Genomic DNA, 27,998 nt, shown 5'->3' with positions numbered 1-27,998 from the left:
GATAGACATTAAGTTCGGAGAATGAACATGTCAGATAATTGCAGATAAATAATCCCCCCACTCCCCAATATCCTATGTGTACAGATTGTGAAGCCCTCTGAGGCAAATTTGTTAATTTGTGATATTGGGCTTTACAAAATAAACTGAATTGAATTGAATAATAGATTCTGGGGTGGAAAACACTTTCTCCACCCCCATGCTTTCAAGTTTTCATTCCATAAACTTTAATTTCATCTCAGTTCCTCGAGGTCTGAGACGATATCACTCTGCTTAAAAACCCTGGATTGCGCCCTTTGGGTTGGGAGCCCCTTCTGCTACACATGAGGTCAAGTATCTCAGGGTCTTGTTGACAGACGAGAGTAATGTTGAGAATGCGTTGCACAGTTGGATTCGTGTGGAGTGGGCAGTGATACAGACCGTGTGCTTTTCTGTGATGAAGAAGAATCTTGGTATGAAGGGAGAGCTCTCTCTTTTACACTTGATCTACATCAAGAGGATTGGAGCGACCAATACAGTGACGTTCTTTTGCAGAGTGTCAGGATGCACTCTTAGGCTCAGTGGGAGGAGCTTGGACATCTGAAAGGTAAAGTAGCTATTTCTTGAAGCTGAAAAGAGAGATTTAAGTGACTATGGGGAGACCTCTATGTGTAGTGGACTTGGAACACATGTCTCTCTATATATTTAGATAAAATAAAGCAAAATATTAAATGTACTTGCAATTTAATTACATCCATTTAATTGAAACTCTGTTCTGTTCTTCTGTTGACTATCGATTGACGAAGCATTGTCACATCGAGGTAACACAGCATATGAGTTGCAGCACAAAGGCCACGTTTTCTTAGAGGCAAAGTGGATTGTGCCCATCTGTCTCATGCCAATCAACAGGGCTAAAGCTGTGCCTCTAGAATGTGAACTATGTATGGAGAAGGAATGTCCACCTATTCCAGAGAAGGGTCATTTACACTGCCTTGGTGAACACACACACACACACACACTTATACTGTCGCTAGCTTGTCCCTGAATTGTCGTATAAACTCCAGCAGCACTGTGTGTAGCCTGGATTTGCTGTGGAAGTTGCACAAATGTTGGCTTGCACCAGCTGTCACCGCTGGCAGAGCTGAATCCTGATGCCACTTTCGGAGCAGCTTGGAATAGCATCATTAGTTGGTAGCCTGAGGCACTATTTTGGCCACCATTCAGCACAGAAATGTTCTGCCATATCGTATGAGGCAACATTAATGTTGTAACAACACCTACCTCAGACATTTATCGTCCATATAGAATTAAAATATCCCCTGTTTTAAACTGGACATTTACCATATACAGTAACGGCTGTGTGGCATACCAGGGTTTTTCCTGGGTCAAAATGGGTCTTCGGTGCTCCCCAAAAAAAAATTCACGGTCTCTATTACTATATCACCGTAATTAGCAGGCATCTATGTCTTTTTTTTGCTTTTTTTCCCCATAAATAATGGAGGCAATGGTTGAGGAAATCATTTTGCTAAAATAGATAGGCTAATAGATTGACAATTAGAGATGCACCGATCAGATTTTTGGGTGCCGATCACTGAAATCAGTATCTGCTGATCCGATAATACCGATCGCGGTGTTGATTGAAGCATTCTATTTATTGTGTAGCATTATTGCCTAGGACTATGAGGAAATACATATATAAAGCACCTCAAACATGAAAGAAATTACAGATTTCTTTAAACATTTAAGACTTTTACTTAGAAAAATTTCCTAATTGATACATTAAAATTGATTGATTGCTATTGTAGGGGATTTCTGATATGTATGGAACACATCTGCATTATTCATTTCCTGGAACTCTTGGGGAAATCTATATACAGGACTTTTCTTAACATACAAAAGTCTGACTTATTTTTATCAACTTTCCTTGGTACAGTAAAAATGTTTTAATGTTACCATAATTTAAGCTAAATCTCAGAAACGATCTCTAAAGATACAAAATCAGTTCATTGTTTACTTGTATATGTTAGTGTATGATTTGTCGACATCTTATTTTGAAAAACTGATGTTTCACGTGGTTCTTTCCGCTAACTTTGCAAAACCGGATGTTGTCACTTAAATCCTTCCGCTAACTATCAAAACCCTCGCGCGCTCCCGATCGAATGCGTTTACCGTGAGCATCAGTCTATAAGGGCAGACATGTGAGAGTCGGCTGAGTTGACCCAGTGATTCAACTCGGGGGACGGGGACGCCGCTCGGTGCGTGAGGATCCCCTCGTGGACCTCTCACTCTGCGGCCCTCGCCGGGCGCATTGTCTCCATTGAGGTGCGCCGCGATTGAAAATTCTCTGATAGTTCTCGCAGATGTTATGTCATCTGATCGGCCGTTTTGAGAACGCCGATCAAAATCGATAATGGGAATATCGGCCGATATGGATCGACGCCGAACAGATCGTGCATCCCTATTGACAATAGTCCAGGTGTATTTGTGCACGTCGGGCTGTTGAGTGAGTGATCAGCAGCTGGCTGCTCTGTCCATTCGCGCACCTCACAGTTGCGTATTGATCAGACAAGCTTATTAACTCGATTACTATTGATCAAAACAGAACGAGGGTTCGGCTGTAGCCTACTTGAAACATACTATTGAGAACATATTCGCTGACATGCACGTGATGAACACAGTTTTTTTTTCTTCTTTTTTCTTCCTGTCGCGGACTTTTTTGTGCCTTAGGCGCTCAGGATTTGTCATAGGCGCTCGGGAAGACGGCGCGCGCCCAAGTTTTCTCTATGCAGGAAAAACCCTGCATACATTGAAGGCCCAAATAGTACAAGCTTTATCCCCGACTTCTTTGTGCTATTAAAAAAAAGAAGGAATGTTTTCATGTCCTTGCAGCAAACAATTTCTGAGCATTTAGCATCCCTTGAAAATACACTCGTCTTGAGTCTTACTCCAGTCCAGTATTAAAAGCCTCCTGAGACAGTTCTCAGCAAACAAATCACTTTGTTTGCTGCACAAATAAATGTCTGTCTTGATTCAGTTGGAATCACACTATCTAATTCAATAATATTTATTTCAAGACTATTTTCTTTTTTTTCTTCAATATAGTGCAAAGTAACTCCATAGAGAAGAGCGTATGTTTAAGCAGAGGTAGAGTCTGTGTATGTTTCAATGGTTGACAAAGTTCTTGCTCTCTTCATTATGCTACGGTAAAACTAATTCTATTTTTAAGTCATGGTTGTTCAGCTTTTTAAAAATCGATTACAGAGCCAAAGGGCCATATTAGTGGTGGCCACTGGAATCTAGCGGTTTAAAAAAAATCTGCGCTCGATCTGCTTGTGGTCAGGTTGCTCAGACAGGGAGATTGAGTCCAGGTCACTGTGGCTCAGGAATGCTGCTACATTGCATCTGTGGTGTTTTGCTATTTGACGGAGCTTTAAGGTCAGATCGATGTTGAAGTACAGGACACTGTGTCTACTGTCTACTCCACAGTCCTCGGCTCCTCTGGCAAAGACTCATGCTCCGTGATATATTATGTGATGCTCCTCAAGGATGTTATTAATCCATCAAAACCGTTGAGAACAATGACTAGGTCAGGTTTGAGTACAGCTCACATCTTTGTTTTATTAGAAGGACTGAAATCATCTCCATCTGGTCCATGTGAACAATGACTCAATGATGTCTGCAAAGATCAGAGAGTAATCTTTTCAAATTAAGAAATCATGTCTGTCAGTATTGCAACATGACGATGACAACTCCAGTCTTCTCTAATAGTTCCAAAGACAATATTGTCTCCTGTACTTGTTGGACCGTACAGTATCTTCCCGTTCTTGTCAATGTCCTCAGGTAGCTATGGCGCTCTGCTCTGCCTCTGGCTTTATGTAACTGTTGCTCTTTTCAGTTAGAGATAGAATAGAATGCGCAAAGAAAACAGATAACCCATTAAGATCGTCCAGCTCTCTAAAAAGGTCACAGCAACTTCTTTAAAATGTCCGCTCCCAGAGAACTGTTGGTGAATCAATCACACAGCAGGAGCTACATTAAAATCTATACAGAGATCTGCATCCCATTTGAAAAGCCATTTAAAACTCTGCTGGGTGTCACTCCATTGGTCGATCAAAACTTGCCAAAAGCCGAATCTCAAAGGGACAATGTGTTGGAGAACTCCTCACCACAGAAGCCATCTGGCTGTGTTTGATTGACAGCACCCCGTGACTGAGAACTTTGTAATACTGTAGGTGTCGAGGGATTATGCAACTGTTCTGAAGGCATGAATGTCTCAATGTCCAAGGTGTCTTTTTTCATAGCTTTAGCTCTTGGCACTGAGTGTTTCCAGTGAGGGATGAACTGGCCTGTGCATGCATCCTGTGTTTAACATCATTTCCAAAGCTACTCTCTCTATTGTGCTTTTAATTTTGTAGTTATTTCAAAAGTATATGCTTTTAGCCACGCTCTCGGGCTGACTGTCTGTCTCTTGGTCGCCCGGTTGGCTGGTATGCTACTTTGGTCCAGACTGAAATACCTCAATAAGCATTGGATGGATTGCTATTAAAGATTGTACAGAAATTTATGACACGGTCCCCTCGGATCATTTGTAATAACTTTGGCGGCCCCTTAACTCTTCATGTCGCGCCCTCATCAGATCAAAATGTTTTATTTCTCCAATACTTTGGTTTATGACCAAATAACCACATTCCCATAGCTCCAGCTGCACTTTGTTGCATGTACATATTAGACAATGTTAGAATACTAATGCTCAAATCTAATGCAAGCTTATCTCAGGGCAAGAAATAATGTCTCCTGTAGATGCTCCAGTGGGAGAGCAGTGTTTCATAATCAAAGCACAACACAATACATTTAACACACAACTTGCTCAAGTTTTTAACAGATACATTTTTCGCAAAAGTGGACCTTTGCAGCTGGAGTTTTTTTTTTAATGTTTCCATGGTAACAAGCCACATTTGTGTGCAGGCCACTTAAAATGGTACGTTGCACTCAGTCATCTGAATCTGAAGCCATTCTTAATTAACAGGGCAGGACTGGAGCTCCAGGAGATGCTAAAGTATTTAGTACAGATAATTCCCCACAACCTTCTGAATCAAACCTCTTTATGTTACACATGTGACACATACAGTATCTTACATCAAGATTCCTGGGTTCATAGTTTCCATCTCTCACACAACACTTTGCCTAATGATGTAACTGTATGATTTTTGTAAACTTGAACATTACAACAAATTGATATCAAGATTATGCCGAGATAATTATCAGTGTATTATTTCATATACCAGAGCCACTCTAGAAGTCCAAGATATATACAGTATATTGCTGACTTATTGCTTACTGCTCAGTATATTGTCACCAGAGGGTCGTCAAATTCCCTAAGAGCGTTTTTCTAAACTGAACTCAATGAAATAGCTTACAGCTTAGGCTATGCAGCAATGATTCTCAGACGGACGCTGCCAGCAGCCAGACTGCTCTCGGCGAGTCCTCGACCTGCGCATGCTCAAATCTATTCAAACCTTTTATTGAAAAAAAAAGGTTGCCACTCTCCCAAATTTGTATTTCTGCCGGAATGAATGGTTTTGATGAAAAATATTCACAGCAAAGTATTTAACATTTTCCTGTTGTTAACTCGTCACCCCCCCCCCTCCCCGGTGGGTCCAGGCCTTTACTCTAAAAAAAGAGTCTTTCACTTGTATCCGCCGGTATGGAGGAAAGTCACATCAGTGCAAGACGGACTAAAGGAGCTCAGCCCTCTTCCTCTCTGCTCTGCTCTGGGTCTGAAGGTTTCAAAGGGCAGAGCTGCCTGAGGAAAGAAATAATTTCCATATGAATACAGTCTGCCACATTTCTACATCTTCAAAGTCACTGCAAGTATAGACTTCAAGGTATCAAATGTACGTTTTGTCAATGAGTAGAGAGACATGTCAGAATAGGAAAAAGTAGAGACTGAGGGGAGAAGAATAATTGAAGAGGGGATTGGCAGGACATGAAGGCCTCCTGTGGGAATTGTTGGCCTTGAAAGAATTGTAGATACCAAGCGATATGAGGAGTGTGTGCATTGATAGTACCTAAGCACGTTAAACTGAGGACCACCTGCAGTCGTTGCCTATTGGACCCACAGGCAAGAAGATGTGCCTGGTGCAGAATGGCATACAGTGTGCCTTTTGTGTTATCACTTCAGAAATCTTAAAGATATTGCAGCAGAAAAGAGAGAGCTCTCCTTAAGGTCTGTGTCGGTATCGGGCTGTAGAGTTGATTCGTGGTGTGTTTGCTGTCCATCTCCTCTCTCCCTCATTTGTTTTCACATCTCATGCTTTTTTTTTACCCTCTTTTTCTCATGCTTTTCTCTTATCCTTCACCCCACTTCAGCCAGGACCATTGATTAATAGTACAGTAGCTGGCCATTACAGACTGTAATCAGCCACTGGAGACTAAATCTCTCGGATTTTCCATTTATATTCCCCCTAATTCATTCCTTTTCACCCTCTGTTGCTTGCTCACCAATTTCGGAAAGCATTCATTCATTTAGCAAGTGCCTCATGCTTTGGATGCTGTGACTGTCTGAGCGCTAGAGAGGGGGCAGCCAAGCCCTCTGCGCAGCAGCTGAATGCTGTTCATGTGCCTGCATGGGAGCACGAGGGCAGAGGCATCGCTTTTGTGTCCTCAATGAGCTCATCCACTCTGAGTATTCAGGTGGAGGGCTGCTCTTTGCCCATTGGCCTGTAAGCCTGTCCCAGTATATTCCACGCTGGAGACGAGGAAGTCTCCCAGTGAGAAAGCCCTCTGTCCTTCCGGGCTCTGCTGTTGCATGTAAGTAGCTGTTCAGTTTCGCTGTAGAGTCACGTTTGCTCAAGTATGAGTGCCGTGTTACTCTGCGCTCACTGACTTGATGAGTTTGCCCCTCTTCTTTTCTTTACTTTGTTACCTTCGCATTGAAAATGCGGAAGGTTATGTTTTGATCGCCGTGACTATTGTCCCCCGCGTGGCTCACCTCGGTGCTTAAATAAGGACTACAATCTTCCTCCTTCCTCTTCCCTCCATGGACCATGCGTTGCTTTTGCCGCTGAAACAGAGACGGACGGATGATCTGTCCTCCCAGTGCTGCACACACTCTCATCTGGACAGCCAGGGGGGGGGCTATGAGACTGCTGTCTTTCACAGTAGTCCCCCTCCAGACCGGCGGCAAGCTGACTGAGGGGGACTGACACCCCCTGTTCCGACAACGGCGAGAAGGCTACCCTGGAGGAAGCACAACAACAGAGGACCTCACCCACTGGGATTAAACGGGACTACTGTGGAGAGTGTGGGTATAAATACCTGGGAGTCCACATCACCGAGGATCTGGGCAGCGCCTCTACCACCTCAGGCAGCTGAGGAAATTTAAAGTTTCCCAGATCCTTCTCAGTCCTTACTCTGGAGCTGTAGAGGCGTCCTGGTTTGGCAACTGCTCCTCAGGAGGAGAAGAGAGAGAGAGTAGTGCGTGCGTCTGAACGCACATATTGAACTACACTCCCACCATCCTCCCACCAACAACAGACTGTTTCATCAGTTGCTGCAGGCAGGCGCCCGCCTCCGTAGTCAGTCAACAGAGAAGAGAGAGACAGTTTTTTTTCTTCTCAGGCCATCAGGATTGTGAACTCCGACCCACCCGGACCCCATAGACCCACACACCTGCCCTTGTTAGGCACACACACACACACACACACACACACACTTACTGTAAATATGTGTTTTTTTTTTTGTATTGTGTGTTTGTTGCCCTTTGCCACATTCCTGCTGCATTGCCACTTTATTTCACTTGCACACCTGTGTGTGTATGTGACAAAATCTTGAAATCTTGTATTTATTTATTTATTTATTTATTTATTTGTATGTATGCGTGTTATTCGCAGAACTCAAAAAATATTGAACCGAATCGCATGAAATTTGCTGGGATGATTGGTTATTATCCGGGGACCAGTTGATTAGATTTTGGGATCGATCGGGTCAAAGGTCAAGGTCAAAGGTCATGAACAGGTCAAATCTTCTTGAATCGCATGCAATTTGGTGGGATGATTGGTTATTATCCGGGGACCATTTGATTAGATTTTGGGATCAATCGGGTCAAAGGTCAAGGTCAAGGTCATGGAAAGGTCAACAATTTTTTTTTACCATAGCACGATACATTTTTGTCCAATTGGCATGCAACTAATGCCAAAATGTTCATAATTCAATGCCCAATCTTGTGATATGCGAAGGTATGCGCTCTACCGAGTGCCCATTCTAGTTTGTTCATAGTTCAACGTTCTACATTGTAGTTAACTGTGAAAACACCACCCACTGCCGTAAAGGGAGCCGCGAGGGCCTTCTTTTATTCCTGTCAAAGTTGTGTTGAGGGCAGCTTCCTCAGTTACTCTGTTGTCAGCAGATGGGTTTTAATCAGTGGGACATTCCAGAGAGTGAGTAAGCGACCAAGTGAGGGGAGCGAGGGAGTGAAAAGAAGAGTGGAGTGTTTTGACAGTCTCTCCCAGCTGAGACGAGACTAGAAAGCAGATGCTTTGGTTCTGCTCTTCAGCAGGGCCGACATGGATGAGAAGAGAAACCTTGAAACACTTATGCACATCTTTATATGTTCAGACCATGTCTCATGCTTCAAACAGGATGTTGCATCGCTTGAATAATCAAAAGTTGAGATTCAACGAAACATAAAGGTAGACTGCTCTCTCCCTGTCTGCCCCAGTGTGTTTGTGGGGACAGACCTCTCACTGCTATATCGTGGCTAGCTGTCACATCAAATCAAAGAAAACGGGAGCATCACTGTCTTGACGTGGGGATACTGGTATTTTTCTAGAGTGTACTGGTACCTGCACTAACAGCTTCAAGCAAACTGTAAATGTCAGAGCGCTCTGGCTCGCCTCTTCTTCACTAATCTTCTCTCAGAGATGCCAAATGTGCCACCGCATTTTTCTCTTGTGTGTGTTTCTGTCTTACTCTTTATCGTCGATGTGAAAGAAACTTCCCTCAAGATGCGCCAAAGCGTCTGCTTCACTCACCCTTTAACTCTGTCTCTGCATACAGCAACCAGTTCCACAAAGCTGGAAGACTTGAGCTTTCTTGATGAACAGCGCAACGCCCCCCTGCGGACATCCATTCGCCTACCCTGGCATAACACGGGAGGAAGGCCACCTCAGGACTCTAAAGGTGACTCCGCGATGCATTATTACTGTAGATGCACGTGAGGCAAGCCAAAGCACTTAATAGCAAATGTCTTCATTTGAAGTCATGACAATTGTATGTCGACAACATGTATGGTGTACTTTTGTCAGTTGTAGTGTTAAAGGTTTCATTGTTTTGGCTAGGCTGCATAACACTATATTTCAAATAAAACAGTGACAGTTGCTGTGTTTCAGCTCTCATGGTGTTTGGTGAGTTCACATCCATAAAAGGCAGCGTAGGAAAGAGTGTAGGAATTGTAGCTTCTCATGCTATTAAGAGGAATGTAAAGCATGCTCTACAGTTCATGCATGGGTCATCCTAGGTGGATGTAATTACCCTCAAATTAAAAGTAGAGGTCAGCATTTAAACTTCATGTTCTTAGTTTTGAACTCAGGGAGTTAAAGTGCTGAGCACCAAAACTGTCCAGATACTTCAAGTACACTCCGCAAACACTACTACACTGATTTATATATTAAAGCTAAACTATCAAAAAAACATTTAGCTCTGCAGATAAAAACCTGTCCTTGGTTCACCAGACTTTATCGTGGTTATAAAACCTCGGCCTCAATGAGAGAATTCCCACAGAGTGAATATTAGATGAGAACATGAATCATTTAATGTGACATCATTAGGTAGTCAAATGTTTTAGCTCTATTTTAAAAGAGTCCTGTTTTCTTTTCCCCATTTCCTTAAACAGGTTGACTTTAGATATGTTTATTTAGACCTCACATATATCTGTATTGCATACATCATCTAATATGTTAAATGTGCTTGTAATCGTTTCATTAATGTCAACGTCACAAATTAAGCTTCAGTTGACTCATTTGTAGTAGCATGAGTAAAAGCAACAGTGGTTTTAGTTTTTGTGATTCTCGTATTAGTAGAGAGGATGAGAGCTTTCTTGAGTGAACAAGTGTTCTACGATCTGATTAGTGCTAAAGTGGACAAGACCACTTACATTGAGAATCCACATAAATGAACATTTATCCAAGCTGAAGTGGAACAAAAATACAGTTTTAAGATGTTTTTGATAGATAGATAGATAGATAGATATATACTTTATTAATCCCCAAGGGGAAATTTGTCGTGACAGTAGCAGCAACACACAAGAGTAAAAACAAAACACAAAATGTAAGAAACAGGGATGAACATGGCACATTCTGGAAGAACCAAACTATCAAGATTATTTCTTACAATCTGTTAAATGTTGGTTTGTATATGGCAATGTATACAAACTTGTGAAGAATGAAAGATGTATTTTCTCTGGGATAAATTAAAGCTGAACTCAAAGTCGCCAGTATGCAAAAATTGTCTTTAAAAAAGTCCATTACTGACAGAGTGGGATTCTTTCCAAAAGCTAGTCACCTTTCTCTAAAAAGCAGACACTGACTCTGAATATTTTTGCATTTGTAAGGGAAAAAGTGACAGAAATGTATTTGAATGCTTTTCCTTCCTATTACTTTTCCCCAGCTCGTTTCGCTCCCTACAAACCCGTGGACATCATGCTCAAGCCCTTGCTGTTTGAGGTGCCCAGCATCACCACAGACTCTGTGTTCGTGGGACGAGATTGGCTCTTTCAGCAGCTGGAAGATACCCTGAGGGCCAGCGGGTCTACAGAGAACCACGGCGCTGTAGTTGTCGGCAGCGTGGGTTATGGGAAGACGGCCATCATCTCTCGGCTAGTAGCACTCAGCTGCCATGGAGGCCGAATGCGGCAGATCGCCTCCAACAGTCCCAGTGCCTCCCCAAAAAGTAAGCTGACAATATCAACTAAAAACAATCTGGTTTCACAAATTGCATAAAACCAATTTATCTAATGCGTTAAATACAAAATAAACACTGTTTGATTTAGAACTCGCATGTCTATATTCATTCACGTCTTCATTCGTCCGTGACAAAGTGTTTGACTGTGTCTTCCAGGTTGTGGCGGACCAAGCACAGAACTTCCACTCAGCCAGCCTCCACAGCCGACTCCACCTTCCAGCGCGACCAACACGCTGAGGCCCAACAGCTGCCCGGGCACCCCCGAGATGCAGCGGCGCAGGGAGCAGGCTGTCAAACGGCTGGCTGCTAAGGTACGACTCCTGAAATACAGCCCCTCAGCATGCAAGAGGAATCATAGTGTCACTGGAAAATAAATTGTCTCACTTATCGTTAAAGATGATGATCCATCCCAAAAAATATGACTACGAATCAATCATTATAGAAACAAATGCAGATGTATCTGCCGTCACTGTGTACATGTAGTGGAGTACTGCGCTTTTTTGGTCTGTATTATCCACCCTTCTTGCAGTTCCTATGCGTGTTCTTGCTGGTGATGCTCTCCCTCATTACAAAGACGCTCATAGTGTGTTGAATTGCTATTAGTATGTATGAGATGAGCACCGCAGAAACCTCAATTGATTTATGTTTAGACGTGTTTGTATTTGATTTATGGTTGTTTATGTTCATTTATTTGATATTCAGCCTATAAAATATGGATGGTTTTTCACTGAGGTTATGAAAGACGATGCAACTATTGGTCTCTCGGAGACCTTTATTATCTCAAGCTAGTTTGATTTGAGAAGCAGTGAGCTTAGTTAAAGACATGGAAATGCAAAAAACAAGTTAAATATTAATGTCCGCAGCATCTCACTACTGCAGTGCAACTGTGGGGATTTGGGAAGATAGAAAGCCTCAGCTCACGCCTTTAGCAGGACCCTTTCAGCTCACAGATTGAAGGCATTGTGTAGGGGGAGGATTACCAGAGGGTCTCTCTCTGCTGCCATGAATCCACAGTTTACGGTACTCAGAGCTTTTGTCCTTATTAGAAAGCTGTTTTAAATGGCGCCTAGTGCAACATGTATTGTAATCAGCTGTATTTAGTAACAACTTTTTAGATTACATTTTAGCTGCTGTAGTATTCACTTTCTTTTTATAAAGGTAGACACCAACATTGTTACATAGGGTCTATAGATTTATATTATTTTCTGTGTGTGTATATATATATATATAAAATTGTCCACGAGTGCAAAATAGTTTTTGGATTGCAATATCAAATCAATGGTGTACTTTTTTTGCCCTCAGTGCACAGTGCATCAACTATTTTAAACTAAATATACAAATTGTTTCATTGTTAAGCTTTAGTACTAAAGAGTTATCAGGTGACCGAGCAACAAATGGAAATCTACGCAGTTTGTATTTGTCCCCCATTCTAAGAATAGTTGCGTACTACTAATAATTTGACTTTGATCTATTACAGCTGTTGTGAATCTGTTTAATCAAATCATTTTCACCAAAGCTTCAGTATCTCTCATACATTCCCACACAACCTGGAAAACCGGTAAACAGTTGACCATTTTTCCAGTCATTGAAAACACTCGGACAATGTCCAAGAAAATCTAGTGTTGTCCGAAGTTGTATCTATCGGAGCCCTCCGTCGCTCTAAGTTGTGTTCGGGGTGATATTTATTGTCTTTTATGTGCGAGAATATTTTTTATAGGCTGCTCTGGGTCATGTTGTGGAAACAAACACACCCCAAAGTCACGTCACATGGCAGCACATGCAGGTTGGATGACTACACATGTGTTTCCCCCCCAACTGGTTAAAAAGATTGAATAGTGTTAAATTGGTTTCTATGTTTGGTTCATTTGCTAAAGTTGATGTGTGAGAGAGATCATTTCTGACACCACTAATAACCTTAGACTGCATACATTTCAGATAAGTCAGACTTCAATACAGAGATACATATTTATGCACAGCACGATTCCTGCCTGTCATACCCGCTTGATCATCACTGAAAATCTCGGAGATCTCTAGAAAAAAGTGGGAACCTTTCGGCTAACTTAACATTTTTGCATTTAAGTCAGCAACACTGTCATCATTATCGGAGACCACTGGTTTGTGACAGAGTTGGCAGCCAAGGCACAAACAGGAGTTGGGCCATATTTCTGCAATGTTTTCTCCAATGACCAAAATAGTTCCGTTTGCAGTCGAGTCCTCGCTGTAACTCAAATGTCCTCGACTCAATGCCCTTTGGCTTGCTTCGTGGAATTGCTGCTCGCGGCTATCTTTTTTTATTTTTTTATTGTTAGCTCCACATCTTCGGATACTGCTTTTAGTACGGTGGTACGCTTTTGTCAATCAATTTCTAATTATTCAATCTTGATCTCGTTGTAATCTATATCTCTTTATATATATGATCTGAATATATCTCATTGGCTGAAACTTCTCTCCAGGTCTTCACTGCTGCTCCCTAAGGGACTTCTGTGTAGAGGCAAACCACGACTGCTTACATCATGCAGATTGGGGGCCGCTGTGTTGCAGAGGATTCAGATCCACAATGGCATTCACTTCATTTGAATACCTTTTTGATTGTGGGTTGTTATCTCTTTTTGAGCGGTGACACAGATTTCTAATGGGACTCGTTGGTGCTTACATCCAGGTGTCCCTGTAACACCTTCAGTTAATACTCCTGCCCTGTCATGGATACCTGCTTAATAGTGAAATGGAGCATGAAATACATCCTGTACAGTTTGCCTATGCCACAGGAAATGCAACATGTCATGTACCAGTCATTTGACTTTATGCCACTGATGCTCATCTTAATGTCAATAAACCCAAGCGATATCCCTCGAGCTAATTATCGGGTGAATTGTTTCCAACAGGCGCTCAGTGATGTGTGAATACTGAGGCTCTGAGCAGCTTCTGTCAAAGTCTGTCAGTTCTTTTTAATCATTGATTTGAAAGCGGTCTCATAACAGGGGCACTGAGGCGTTACATTTTATCGTCTATCGCAATTTAATTTCTCACCCGTATTCCAGAGGCACGTTTTAGGCATTGTTTCTCGACAACAGATTCTTTTCTGTGCCGGTTCATACATGGCTGCAGGTGCACTGCAGAGTTTTGCATCAGATTGGTTGGATGCTTATTGGTTATTTATGAGGCAGTAGTGGACATGACTTGGACACTAACTACCACTGCAGTCTTTGTCAGGCAAGATATATTGTATTTCTACAAATGGCAGGTAACTTTCATTTATTGTACATTCAGTTACTCAATGCCCCAAGAGAAGAGCATTGAGCAGTCTGTTTCCTCTGGAATATGATGTTCTTTAAAAGTCACAGCTAATTTGATTTCATGGAATTAAATGGCTATTCTAGGATGATGTTTTTTTCTGTGAGTTTCACTCTGAGTTACCTACTTCTCTGACTATCACATCAGCATACAAAGACCTTTACATAAAGAACACACATCTGGAGAAAACGAGTTGATGTTGTAGTGAAACACTGGTGCTCCAACCCCAGGGTTTCATTTATAACGACTTGTTTGTATCACGGGGCTCTGGATTGTTTGGTATTATTGTTCCTACCTCGTCATGTTTTAGATCTCAAAGTCACTGTCAACATCATGCAGCTTGTAGTGGATATATTAGTTAATGTGGTTTGTATTTACTTCATTACAAATGTTGGACATATAATACACATGACGATGTTACTGTGGTTTGGCTTAAAAGCAAGTCCTTTAGTTGGTTATTTTTCAGAAGCTGGTCATCATTGTTGAACAATAGGCAGCAGCAGCAGCAGAGTCAGCTACTCCTCCTCCTGCTGATCGGGGAAGTGTGTCAGCTCCTCCAGGTTGGACTGTAATTAGAACAAAGTCACACATCCCCAGGGCATCTCTCTCTTTGCTTCTTCCCCAATTCTTGTCCCACCCTGTTCTTTTTCAATCAGACCTCCTTGGAACTTTGCAGCAACTTCAGAAAGACAAGATACTCCTTTTAGAGCTACACCTGGGATCCACTGGCTCCTTTTTATAGTCGAGTTTATTTGAGGTTTTCGGCATTTGCCCAATTACTTTATCACCCCTTCAGAATTTTTTTTTATTACTTATTTGAAGAGACCACATGTGTCTTTCTGGAAGCGGAGTATGAATAAGAGATTCAAGACTGTATCCACAGAATGTTGTTATTAAATCAACAAGGCAGTCGGATTTTGCAAATGCTTTGAGGTTTTTGAGCGTTTCCAGCGTTGCACATTTTTTCATTGCTAAAGCCAAAACTAATGAACCTTTATTACTCTGACATGTTTTTAATACGCCTAAAGTCTGAAATAACTATGGCTTCTTCTGTCTTTCTCTCCTCTTTGTGTTCCAGGTGGTGGCATATCACTACTGCCAGGCAGATAACACGTACACGTGCCTCGTCCCAGAGTTTGTGCACAGTATCGCTGCCTTGCTGTGCAGAGCACACCAGCTCAGTGCGTACCGGGAGATGTTGCTGAAAGAGCCCCACCTCCAGAGCATGCTCAGTCTGCGCTCCTGTGTCCAGGACCCCTTGGCCGCTTTCCGGAGGGGGGTCCTTGAGCCACTAACCAGCCTTCGTAACGGTAAAACACCATTATATTTATGATACTATTTATATTAGATTATTTCATGTTTCCGGGTGACTTTTTTCCCCTCTTTTAAATAAAGAAAATACCATATTATAATGCCAAATAATTACACAGCACACCTCTGAAAGAAAAAGTTTATTTACTGCATTGAAATAAAGCACCACTCTGCACACAGGCCACGGTGAAGTTAAGTTGAACTGAACTGTCACAGTAAGAGTTGCACCTCGCTGCCCATCGTCTGACCTTAGTTGGTTATTGTGTGTGTTTCCAGAGCGGAGGATTCCAGATGAGGATCACATCATCTTGATAGACGGGTTGAACGAAGCCGAGTTCCATAAGCCTGACTCTGGAGACACCATCGCCTCCTTCATCACGAAGATCATTGCCAAGTTTCCCTCCTGGCTGAAACTTGTGGTCACAGTCCGGGTCAATTTACTGGTAAGGAAGAGCTCATTTGTAAAAAATTAAAAAAACATTGTTTTATATAGTTGACATATATCAGATATGAATACCAATTATCAATATTTATATGTGTTCAACATTTCAAATGTACTAGCTTGTGTCAAGGGAGGGTTAAAATCAGCTTCTTACAGAGGGTTAGTGCATTGGAAAAATGTTCTCAATATGATTGTAAAACCTAACAAAGCTCAAGTCAGATCTTCCGCCACTTCTTGATACTCTCACTCACCCTGAAGATTTGACAAGTGGGAAAGTCTCTACAGAGGAATTTCTGTCAAGCATATCCTGGAACATTCAAGAGGGAACTGAAGTATCAGTGACCCAGGAATCCAGCCTGTATGACAGGGAAGCAGCAGTCAGTCACGGAGAGCTGACTCACTTGTGTAAAGAGACACGAGGTCTACCAGTTACAGGGATGTGCCGCGCCTGTGTCGGACTCACACTGAGGTTTTGACACGCCGATGAGACACAACGTCTGATTTTCTTGGCTGTGATCAGTATGAAACTCACTGAAAACCAAGATCTGCCCATTTGCTTTCATCCTGCGAGTCAGAATCTAATTAATATTCGGTTTATGCAGAGGGTCTGTGGATATGCTAAATCAATCTATTGTAACAGTGACATTTTGTATTCATGCTCTTATGTATTCACCTCTATTAATCCGTCAGGGTCCGTTTGTGGGGTGGAAAGATTTCTCCGGCTGTCTGTTGACTGGACACAAAGCAAGTTAGGTGTAGCTCTGTCGACTCTGATTGACACAGTGGAACAGTTTTTAAATTGAAGGGAATTTGTGTCACAGCCTCTTAAGTCGTCAGCCAGTTTTTCATGGCACATTGTTCGTAGTAATAAATAGTCAATATAAAAAACAGGATGAATCATTTCTATAGCATTGCGAGGACCACATAATAATCCATCTTCAATGGAATCCATGAAGAAATACTACTCAGTTTGCATCATATTTGTGCATAGAAGTGTCATGAAAGGGTCAGGGTTGTGTTACTTGGAGCCAACAAATCGGATGTCAGCCCCGTAGAAGGGTTCAGGGTGTTGGCTTCTGCTTGCTGGACTAATATCTGGCCTATCGGTGAGGTGTTGCTTGCACTTCAACCACCTCGTGGATTAGAATCAGTGCGATTCAGTGACTCTGTGCATGTGCGGACACACGTTCACGTGTGTGTATTTGCTGTACCCTGTCGTGATGAGGAAGAGTGAAGTGTTATCTCACTGAGGAAATGTTTTTTTTTAGCCTCCGACAGGCAGAGGATTGGAGGATTACGGTGCATTGATTTCTCAAACCCCCAGGACAGAGATTGAAATGTGAGCTCTGGCTCAGACCTCTGTTTGAAGTATTCCTGTTGCTCTGCACCATTCCAGCCATCCCCTGCCTCTTAATACTCACTTTCACAGTCCTGTTTTTTCCTCACAGCCACATTTCCAACAGTAACAAGTTTCTGCTTTAGCCTGATAGCTCGGCATGTTTGCTCCCCTACTGTTCAAAGCAGCCCTCTGATAATAAACACACAGAAGCCATTATTTCTCGATGGGTCTGTTGTGGTAGTGAAGAACACAATTTATATTGCAGACACGACGAGTGGAAAACTACTTATTGTTATGCGGGTTTTGAGATTTAAGTAGTACATTCTCTCATACTAATTTTCAAAGAGCATGGAAATGTGACTTCTTATATGTCACTGACTGTCTTTACTATGTCTCTTCTACAGGAGATCACCAGCCTTCTGTCCTTCTCCAAGATCTCTCTGGATGACTTCTCCGACAACACAGAGATAAGCAACGACCTCAATGCTTATATCCAGTACCGCATCAACGGCAGCAAGGATATCATGAACAATATCAGCCTGAATGGCAAAGCCGACCCGACCACAGTCGGCAAGCTCAGTAGCCACCTGATCTCCCGCAGCCAGGGCTCCTACCTGTATCTCAAACTCACCCTGGATCTGTTTGAGAGAGGTCACCTGGTGATCAAGAGTGCCAGCTACAAAGTCGTGCCCGTCTCGCTGGCTGAGCTCTACCAGTTACAGTGCAACATGAAGTTCATGACCAATTCAGCCTTTGAGCGCTCGCTGCCCGTCCTCAATGTGGCCCTCGCCTCACTGCACCCCATGACCGACGACCAGCTGTTCCAAGCCATCAACGCCGTCTTCATCCAAGGGGAGCTGCAATGGGAGGACTTCCAACAACGCATGGAGGTGCTCTCGTGCTTCCTCATCAAACGGCGGGACAAGACGCGCATGTTTTGCCACCCCTCCTTCAGAGAGTGGCTGGTGTGGAGAGCTGATGGAGAGAGTACGGACTTTCTCTGTGACCCCAGGTCTGTCCTCTTTGCCTTTTTCAGCTAATGCAGAAACTCAGCAGTTCTCAAGTCTGTAGTGCATCTAGAAAAAACAACCTGTAATTCAGGACATGAGGATAGTTACAATACAGTAGGCACATTATTAAAATGTAGGAGGCTTGTTATCATAATGTCCTTACAGCATTATTTTCTGAGTAAACTGTTACGAATTCAGCCCTTTGAGTTCAAATATTATGCAAACAGCACTCATGAAAGAAAATCATGTTGTTTGTCCCTGAGGTTTCTACTTCTGGCTCTGAATTAGTTATTAATGATATGTGAATCATGGCCAACCCATTGCATTAAAAGTGGACTGAAGAGGACTATTTGTAGAGAATAAATGAAAGATTATCATCAGGAAATGCAGAATGATTCATATGTTGAGGTCAGCGAGGAAATTGGCTTTGAGATGTTCCAGGTATTTGTTCATAACCCACTTTTCATAACGCAGTCGCTATTTTATACATTTATATTTTATTTTGTCACGAGCATTCAACATTCACAAGAAAAATATATATGGGATACATTTTGTAAAACTCATTTTGTTTGTGTGTGTTCCTGCTCACTAAAAAGGTTATACTGTAAAACAAGTTGAAAAAAGTCTTAAACTAGTCCTGAATATTTGACATCATGCAGCATTTGTGGGAATCTCCCGTGTATTCTACTCGAGTTTCTAGAAGAAACTTCAATCTGCAGAAAGTGATCAGTGTGCCTTTCTTGGGTGTATCTGCTTTAGTAATGCTACCTACTTGTAATTCTGGAAGCCCCTCGCCCACATTAGAGACTTCAATCATTCACAATTCACAGATTGGATGATGTCACTGGCCGCTCGTCCGTTGCACCTCTGCTCACACAGTGGTGTTTCTAAATGGACCCGAGTCGAGCTTCATATTCTGGTCATTCACAACCTTCCAACTCGCCATTAAAAAACAAAGACTCTGGCAAAGGGAATGCACATGCTGACAAAAGCTTTCCTCACTGCCTCTCTGTCTGTGCCAGGGCACCAATAGAGATCATTTTAACCAGATCAAAGCGATCTGCAATCATGCATGTCCTTTTAATGAAGTTTGGCATTAATTAATGGCAAAGTGCCTGACTGGATATTAAAGGGAGAACCCAGGGGTTTTACACTCTTCCCTTGCGCTCTTCATGGCCAACATAAATGAGAATTTCCATGTTCACGGGGGCCAGATAAACTTATCCTGAAGCTCAAAACCAGATGAGACTATATTATGAAAACATTTTATTCACATTCATTTACCAAAGCAACGGGAAATCTCCATGTGTTCTGCTGTTATTCAGTTTAGTACCTATTGTCCTTCATAGCCGAGTATCGTCTCTGTTGTTTCCTCCCACAGGACTGGTCACGCTCTTATGGCGTTCATGCTTTCCCGCCAAGAGGGGAAACTTAATCGTCAGCAGACGATGGAGCTGGGACACCACATCCTCAAAGCACACATCTTCAAGGTACAGCCAAGGAAGCTACGCATGCGCTCCACATTCATCTTTAATTGAAATCAATCCTTTCTGGAATTGCCATCGTGTTCTGTTTATTTTGTGTATCTTTCGTGTGAGGATAGTTCACCAGAGGATACGCTACGAGATGAGAAGAGAAATGCTTGTTTACCTCAAGTCCATTGACTTTATGTATGTGTGTTTTTATCTTTGTACATTCAAATATGCATTGGTGTGTGTGTGTGTGTGTGTGTGTGTGTAGGGGCTGAGTAAGAGAACGGGTGTGTCATCCAGTGTGCTGCAGGCTTTGTGGATCAGCTGCAGTGCTGACGGCCTTTCTGCAGCGTTGGCCTCTCTGAGGAATCTGTACACACCCAACGTCAAGGTAAAGATGTTCTCCAGCTCTTGTGTGTCAGTTAGACCTAAAACAATCAGCCCAGTAGCTGATTGGTTGATGAAACATCCGCTAATTCCGGTTTCTCAATACTATGCCAGGTTTTTGATTGGTGGTAAGACCAAACAAGCAATTTGAGAACATTGCTCTAGATTCTGGTATCTTAAAATAGACACTCCTTCATATTTTAGACTTTAATTTTGATTAGTAATAGTACTGTTCTTACTAGTTGATTGATTGATGAATCAAAAAGTCAAAAATTAATATATCACTAAAACCCACTCAAACTGATGATTAGTATACCGGGCATTATCAGTGACACATGAAGAACTAACATGTCCTCCCTGAATGCTCTTGTACTTCCACAAATGGCAATTACGTTGTGATTATTATAAACTATCTGTTCCTTCCACATACTTATGGGGATGAACTTAGAAGAGATTCACTTTAGAAATTACCATTAAAAACAGTCTGTATTTATCCATATATTCAGTTCCATGTTTGAGTCCTCGGATATTCTACTAATGGTTTGTTGCTTTTGGAGCTCTTCTAGTTTGGTTTTGAAGGGGGGAGTATTGGCCTTTCCTCGATTATGTCACAATGATGTATTCTGGCTTCAAGCTAAATGATCCCGCATATTGTAGTATTTCAGTGGTATTCCATCACTTGTTGTCATCCTCAATGTCCATTTGTGAATTATTGTGTGTGAAGTATACCATCACTCAGAGACATTTACAGAATGACCTTGTTCTGTCCTTTGGGGGGAAAAATGAGAATCGCTGTTAATTCATTCCACAGTGGATCCAACGAAAAATACACAATTTAATTTCATGTTGTCGGATCCTCATGTGGCTCCGTGGTTCTGTTTGACTCGGCATTCATTATTGATTTCCTCATTGAGGAAGAGAGCAACGCACTTAATAATTGCATTCAATCGAATGTGACCACTTTATTTGGTGTCTGACCTTTGCTTGGTGAAAAAGAGCCGAAGCTAAAGCAATAGAAATGTTGGCAGTGAAATTAGGGGGAGAACATCACATGTATTTGGAGTCTGAGTTTTAGATTCTGCTGCTGTTTAAACTAGTCCTTGTTCCTAGTGTTCACTAAGTCATAAATTGCTTGGGTTTAGATTATTTTTAGAATAATGAGTGCATAAGGATTCACGTGATCCTTCACATATATTCTTTATATGTGTTCGAATGTAATGATTGTCATTTTTATTTTCCATGTTGCAATTGAGCTATTTTGTTATTTTCTTTACACACAACATCTATTGCACGTCCTGGGAGAGGATCCCTCATCTGTTGCTTTTTGCAGTTTCTTCCATTTGTTACCTCTTTAAAAGGAGGACAGAGGGTGTAAGGACAGAGGGTGTAAGGACAGAGGGTGTTTTATTCCCTACACATTGTAAAGCAAACCTTTGATTTCTGATATTTAGCTATATACAGTAAATAAAATGGAGTAGACTTGACATGGTTTAAAAACAGCAAGATTATGTTTTTTTACCTAAAAAATCACAGCATGACAGCATGTTGTCAGTCTTCTGTTTCCTCCTTTTTAAAATTACATTAATCAGAATCAGAAACATTTATTTGCTACGTGTCTTAGACACACGAAGAATTTGTCTTGGCGGCCGGTGTGTACACATTAGACAGACAAAACAACAACAATCAAAAACAATCAACAGTCAACATATAAGATCAAATAAATCCATTCATAGGGGTCAGCGGGGGTCAATCTTGAATTCAATTTCAAAGGAAACTTTGACATAGGAGCTGCAGGTGGTAACACTTTGTATCCACGTTGTTCCAACACCAGCTGTCTGTGTTTGCCTTTTATTTGTACAATCAGGTGAGCCGTCTGCTGATGCTTGGTGGAGCGAACGTGAATTACCGCACAGAGGTCCTGAACAACGCGCCGGTGCTTTGCGTCCAGTGCCACCTCGGTCATCAGGAAATTGCCTTCCTGCTGTTGGAGTTTGGGGCCAGCGTAGACGTGGTGTCCGAAAATGGCATGAACCCCCTCTGCTTTTCAGCCGCTGCAGGACACGTGGGACTTGTCATGCTGCTCTGCAAGAGAGGGAGCAAGGTAAGGAGCCCACACGGTTCACCCTCTAGTTTTATGACTCGTTTTAAGACTTCATATTGCTGCAGTACATCACTCAAAAGCTATTTCAACACACAGTACATTTATCCCAGGTAAAACTAACCTTGTTGTATTCCCACCAGGTTGATCATGTAGACAAGAGTGGCCAGTGTGCACTGGTCCACGCTGCTCTCCGAGGACACCCAGAGATTATCCAGTACCTGCTGGAGCTGGAATGGAGTGGTGAAGGGCAGCAGCAGGACTGTGCTCTGAAGAACAAAGCTCTGCAGCAGGCTTTGATAGCGGCATCCAGCATGGGACACACACAGGTCGGACTCACACACACACGCACACGTTTTACTTCACACACAGTCCACCCCGACCAGCACCCTCACCACGTACAGGAAAAACAAGAATATGATAAATAAACAATACTGATGACAAAAAGAGATAAAGTTGAATGACAAAAACTAACACACACACATACAAAACAAAACATCTTTCCAAAGATGTACTCCACGTTTAGCTTTTTTCTGACTTTACAACAGCACCTTCTCTTTGCGTTTTCACAAACTATTCCAGAAAGCGGAGGTAGCTATAGATACGATCTTGTTCTCAGTGAAGATGACTTGGGGTTTGAGCCGCATATGTCTGAAAGCAGGGTTCAGTGATTGCTGCCCAGGTGTGTCGCAGGCTTAAGGTTTATTTTGGCTTCCTTATTAGTTGGAATGGGATCCTGAGGCCCGGCTCAGAGTAACAGAACTGGGCCAAGCTAAGCTGTCAACCCACATGCAGACGGAGACCCCGTTAAAGTATTAATCAGATTGGACTCAACTCACATACTCTTCTCCAGTGGTTCAGGGACAAGTGGCTGTCTCGTCTGCTGCGATTGATTAAGAAGAATTCTCTCCACCAGCTGTATCCCATTTGTTGCTATTCTGCTTCAAAATTAGCATTTTGTAGAACCTCGAAGATTTATTTGATATCTTTTGCTGAAACAGTATGCCATTAATCCAAGTTTCTCTTTTCTGACAGGTTGTGAGAGGCTTGCTGGCAGTGAATAATGAGCACGCCGTGCAAATCGATAGCCATGACACTCTGTGGGGAGAGACAGGTATGTGTTCATCCATCTTTTTGCATTACGGGGCTCCCTCGTATCATCACCTGCTGCTTTAACATTCTGGACCTCACTGCTGTGAGCGGAGGTGTGTGTGTCTCTCCTGCACAGTAATGCTCTCGGCTTGATGTGACGCTCATCTCAAACCTGTGTGCGTTTTTATGGCTATTCCAAGTTTTCCCTCGCTTTCTGGTAAAAGCATTACTTACTGTGGCTCATGTGGGTTTCTACTTTGAGTTTTGTCAACACAGCATTTCCTCTGAACGATGATTTCCCAACATGCCGCTGGATTTCAGCTCCAGTCTCCCTTGGTGCTCTGTGTTTAGATATTGTTAACAGTTGGGACATTTCAAGTCAGTCTACCAGATGCTGGTTGTATTGTAGACCACATTTAGGTATAAACTAATTACATATTATTTATAATCCACTTAGATGTAGTTGTTGACATTAGCAGAACCTTTTTTTCTCTCCACTTCCAGCTGTGAAACTGCGAAAAAAGAGAGCTGGACAAAGTAGTCAAGAGCAATATTTACAAAGAATGGACCCATATGTGGCCATAAGAATATTTATTCACACATGTGCTTTGTTTTCTTGATCCCTGTTTAAGTACTACATATATTTCTTCGACATTATCCGAGTTTCAGACACAGTGTTCGAGCTGCAATATTCTTTGTGAAGGTTTTTGAAATATTGGATACATTTTTAAATGTTTGTCTCTCATCTTCAACGTGAGCTTTTTCTTTGAGACACAATTCAAGCTCTACATGTTCGTATCGCACCGCTTCTTGTTTGACAATAGTGTTCGATGCGTGTTTTGTGCATCATCATACTAGAATAGATTTTTTTTGCAGAAGGAGAATTTTAATACTAGTCATTTTTATGCCTGTCTCAGTTGTAACCCAGCAGGATTCAGCACTAAAAGTTTGGTGCCACAGGAATGTAGGTCAGCCTATTAGTGCGGAGGCTGTCCACAGTGTGGTTAACTGCTGCTTGTGTTCTGCAGAATGACTGCAGGACTTCAGACCTTATTACTGTCCTGGACAGAGAGCCGTCCCCCTGAAATATCCCTTTGTGGAACTGCTGCTCTGTTTCCGCTGATGACTGGAATCTGTGTTCTGGTGAAATCGTAACATCTGCCTCTGAACAAAGCTTTGAGTCACATTACTAAACCTGAGATGTAACCTGGACATGATTATTGTAACCACACATATAGTAACCACACCTCTAAACTCTCTCAGCTCTATTTACAATGTGGATGTTAAATCACAAGCAGCACCCTCTTTGTATGCCTTCTAAAGTATTAAAATATGAGGCCACAGGTAGCAAATGGAAGTTGCCGAGCTTCGCTCTAGCGCCACTGACCTGAAACAAAGTGACCTCGAAACCCTCGGCATGACCGGATATTCAAATATTTCTGAACCAATCTGGCGAAATCTGTCGTTTAAAACTAGATTCAGACTGGGTTGTGCTTGCGGGGAAACCAGGTTGTATTTCCTGCAGACGCATAGTGAACATTTTGTGGCTTTCCAGGTAGAGATGCAGCTTTGTAGAGTTCACGGTGTGAAAACGACTCTGCCCATATTGGCTGGATGCAAACAACAGAAATGATCAGCGCTGAGCAGCATTCTATTAAATATCAGTTTCACTTCAAATGCCTTTCCTACCATGCAGCGGGAAGATGTAATAATCCAACCTGGTAACAGAATGCCAAAACCGACAACGACTCGCAATATCCCCTCTAAACACGTCCATTCATCGCTGTCTCCAAAACAATTCTCCGATAATAACCTGTCTGTGTGAAGATGAATTTCATATTTAAAATTCAATGGAATATTTCATCTCTATGCAAATAGGCCTAATATCTCCTGTGTTTAAATAGAGGCGGATGGAATTGCACAGCTGTGGAAGCTCCATCTTTTTTAAATCCCCTTTTAGGACGCCAAACACTTCATCGTTATGCAAAGAAAGGTAATTTGCCTGCAAAGAATCATTGAGGTGAAGGCTCAACGCAAAGATCAACACGTCCTCGTGTTGCAGGAGAGTAATCTTTTGTAAATCATGTATCATTAATGATAATTGTGTTTATCCCCTGTGACGTACAGATGGGTAGAGACCATCCTCTGTCTTTTTGTTATACTCATCTTAAAAAACAAATATGTATATAACAATGTAGGAAAAAAGCAGTAGCCAGTGGATGCCTCGATGCATATTATGCTTGTCAGCTGTTGTCATGGCAATAATCCATTTGGATGAGAGTTTATTTATATTATTTGAGACAGGATCCCAATTTATTTGTAGCCTTCATTTGTTTGTCTTCTTGTGTTTGTTGAGTTTCTGAGTTCATGCTGATCGAGCTTTATTTGGCGGGGTCTTAAGCTCGTGGAGAGACGACCCTCATGCTGCTGTAGTTAGCATGGCTTCAATTTAGGGGACGCATTCTGAATACTCTTTATTCTCTTCTTTTTCTTTATTCTCACATCAAGTGACAAACACCTGCATTTTTCCTGTGAGCGCTGAAGCCAACCCTGTGTTCATCGATGAAAAGATCTTTTGTTAAAGGCTATATTCATCAGCATCTTGAAGAAAAGATTCTTCATCCAAACTCGTGCTTCTAAACAGGAAGTTGACGCATGAATAAATGCTCCGAAATAAATGGGAAATGTAACTTTCAGTTCGGGAGCTGCTGGAATGTACTGGTTTTATTTCTTTTAATGTGGAGCAGTCAAATGTTAACTGAAACGTTTCCGATAATATCCATGGGGTTCACAGAGGCAACGTTTGCTTGTGTGCTCAGTGGAAATACATTTCTTTAAAAAAAGTCCAAAACAACCATCCATTTTACAAATGACAAGTCAATGTTTCAGTTTCTTTAACATGTTGCCTGTAACCTTATGTAATTGACATTTTGTTCAGTCAAATTATACTTAATTTAATTATTTATTATTTTAGAAACTAACCAACAGATAAATTATAACATGAGAAAAGTCCCAACTGTCCTAACTCTGGTTAGAAATGTATATTTAGAGCCTTTAATCGTGGTTGGTAAAACAGCTCCTTGTTGTTTAATGGATCTGCAAAGTTGTTGTTGAAAGGCCAGGTCACGACTAGGGATGGGTATCGTTTGGGTTTTTTCCGATACCGGTGCTAAACCGGTACTTTTAAAACGATACCGGTGCCTAAACGGTGCCTGAACCGATACTTTTTTATTTTAAACGCACAATGAGGACATTAAAAACCTCTTTGGCCATATTCCCTGTAGAAGCCGTTATCATGGAGCACTGACACACAACGGATATCAGACTGTTAACATACACAATATATGTTCTCCATTATATGATGTGATATGTATTGTCATGTGCAGACTTTATAGGGTTAATCCTGTCACTGTTTTGATGGGCAAAGAGAACAACCAATCAGAGGTACTGAAGAGGACACGTGACAAATAAAGTTTTGCTTCTGACAGCGAGAGTTCCACTGAAACAAAGTGATGCCCCACGGTCTTTATTCCTCCGTCATTATATTCCCGGTAACACCGGGTATACAGCCGGGACCGCTGGACATCAACACATCTGCTAGCAGACTGTCACGCTTGTAGCTCGTGCTAGCTACGAGCTAGCTTAAGCATGGTTATAATGGCTAATTTATTATTTCTTGGCCTACTTTTATGAATGCAAGACTTTCAGTCAACGTTACGGTACTAATCTGAGTTCAGGCTGCTCGTCATAATCGGTCTCCACGTGTTCAGGGGGACCGGTGACGGTCTCCCCATCGCGCCCAGCCTGACGCTGGTGTGCTCGACACGGGCTCACGTAGTCACACACGGCCAGGGTTGCCAGGTCTGTGTGACAAAACCAGCCCAGAAACCAGCCCAATATCAGAACTCAAAATATGCCCGTGCCAAACCATATACACTGCTTTTAAAGTCCATGTCCAGTACCGCTGCTAACCATGTTGGTGTCCTAAGCATAACTCCTTCATGCAAGTGACTTTTTTTCGTCAGGCGCCGGCACCGGAGCTCTGCGGCGCGCGCGAGACGGAGATCGGAGTCGTGTTAACGCGACACGTAGAGACAGAATGACATGCTGCTGTAGAGACGACCAACAACAGACCGATTGGAAGCTCATTCTGCGCATGCGTTAAATGCGTAAAAAAAAAAAAAAAAAAATCCTGTAATTTAATCATAACGCGTTATTTTTCACAGCACTAATATATATATATATATATATATATATATATATATATATATATATATATATATATATGGTTCTTTGAAATAAGTTTTTTTGAGAAATCATAGGTTAGGGCACTTATAAGCTAGATAGCTTCAGCCTCGACCCTTTCGGTCAGCCACTTTCTTCTTTTGTTGAATTCTGATTGTTGTATATTTTGCTGATCGAAATAAACTAAACTAAAATAAACTAAACTAAACTAAGGGGTTAAAAGGGCCCCATTTGTGAATCCCACAGAACCAAACCCACCCCGGGATGGGGTGTAGGAGTAATCACACGAGGTGATTCTCGCCAAACCGTCCCACCCCGTTGGGGAGGTCGGCGATTCATAATCATACTCGCCTATGAATCGCTCCTCCCGTGTAGG

General features: G+C 42.1%; 1 protein-coding gene across 3 annotated transcripts in view; it reads left to right on the top strand.

Annotated features, from left to right (window-relative positions):
• The window catches only part of tanc1b (tetratricopeptide repeat, ankyrin repeat and coiled-coil containing 1b), a 98,097-nt gene that overhangs the window by 61,367 nt on the left and 8,732 nt on the right, over window positions 1-27,998 (top strand). For all 3 annotated transcript variants that reach the window (XM_056422893.1, XM_056422883.1, XM_056422874.1), the window contains 11 exons: window positions 9,034-9,156; window positions 10,642-10,923; window positions 11,092-11,246; window positions 15,305-15,536; window positions 15,814-15,980; window positions 17,723-18,330; window positions 19,710-19,818; window positions 20,069-20,191; window positions 22,052-22,288; window positions 22,429-22,614; window positions 23,321-23,399. In XM_056422893.1, the coding sequence (XP_056278868.1) occupies window positions 9,034-9,156; window positions 10,642-10,923; window positions 11,092-11,246; window positions 15,305-15,536; window positions 15,814-15,980; window positions 17,723-18,330; window positions 19,710-19,818; window positions 20,069-20,191; window positions 22,052-22,288; window positions 22,429-22,614; window positions 23,321-23,399 (2,301 nt within the window). The remainder of the gene's footprint in view (window positions 1-9,033; window positions 9,157-10,641; window positions 10,924-11,091; window positions 11,247-15,304; window positions 15,537-15,813; window positions 15,981-17,722; window positions 18,331-19,709; window positions 19,819-20,068; window positions 20,192-22,051; window positions 22,289-22,428; window positions 22,615-23,320; window positions 23,400-27,998) is intronic.

The sequence above is a fragment of the Pseudoliparis swirei genome, chromosome 2 (assembly GCF_029220125.1).
Source record: "Pseudoliparis swirei isolate HS2019 ecotype Mariana Trench chromosome 2, NWPU_hadal_v1, whole genome shotgun sequence".
NCBI classification, from domain to species: domain Eukaryota; kingdom Metazoa; phylum Chordata; class Actinopteri; order Perciformes; family Liparidae; genus Pseudoliparis; species Pseudoliparis swirei.
The sequence above is the reverse complement of the archived record's forward strand: the minus strand, read 5'-3'. Positions and strand labels throughout refer to the sequence as shown.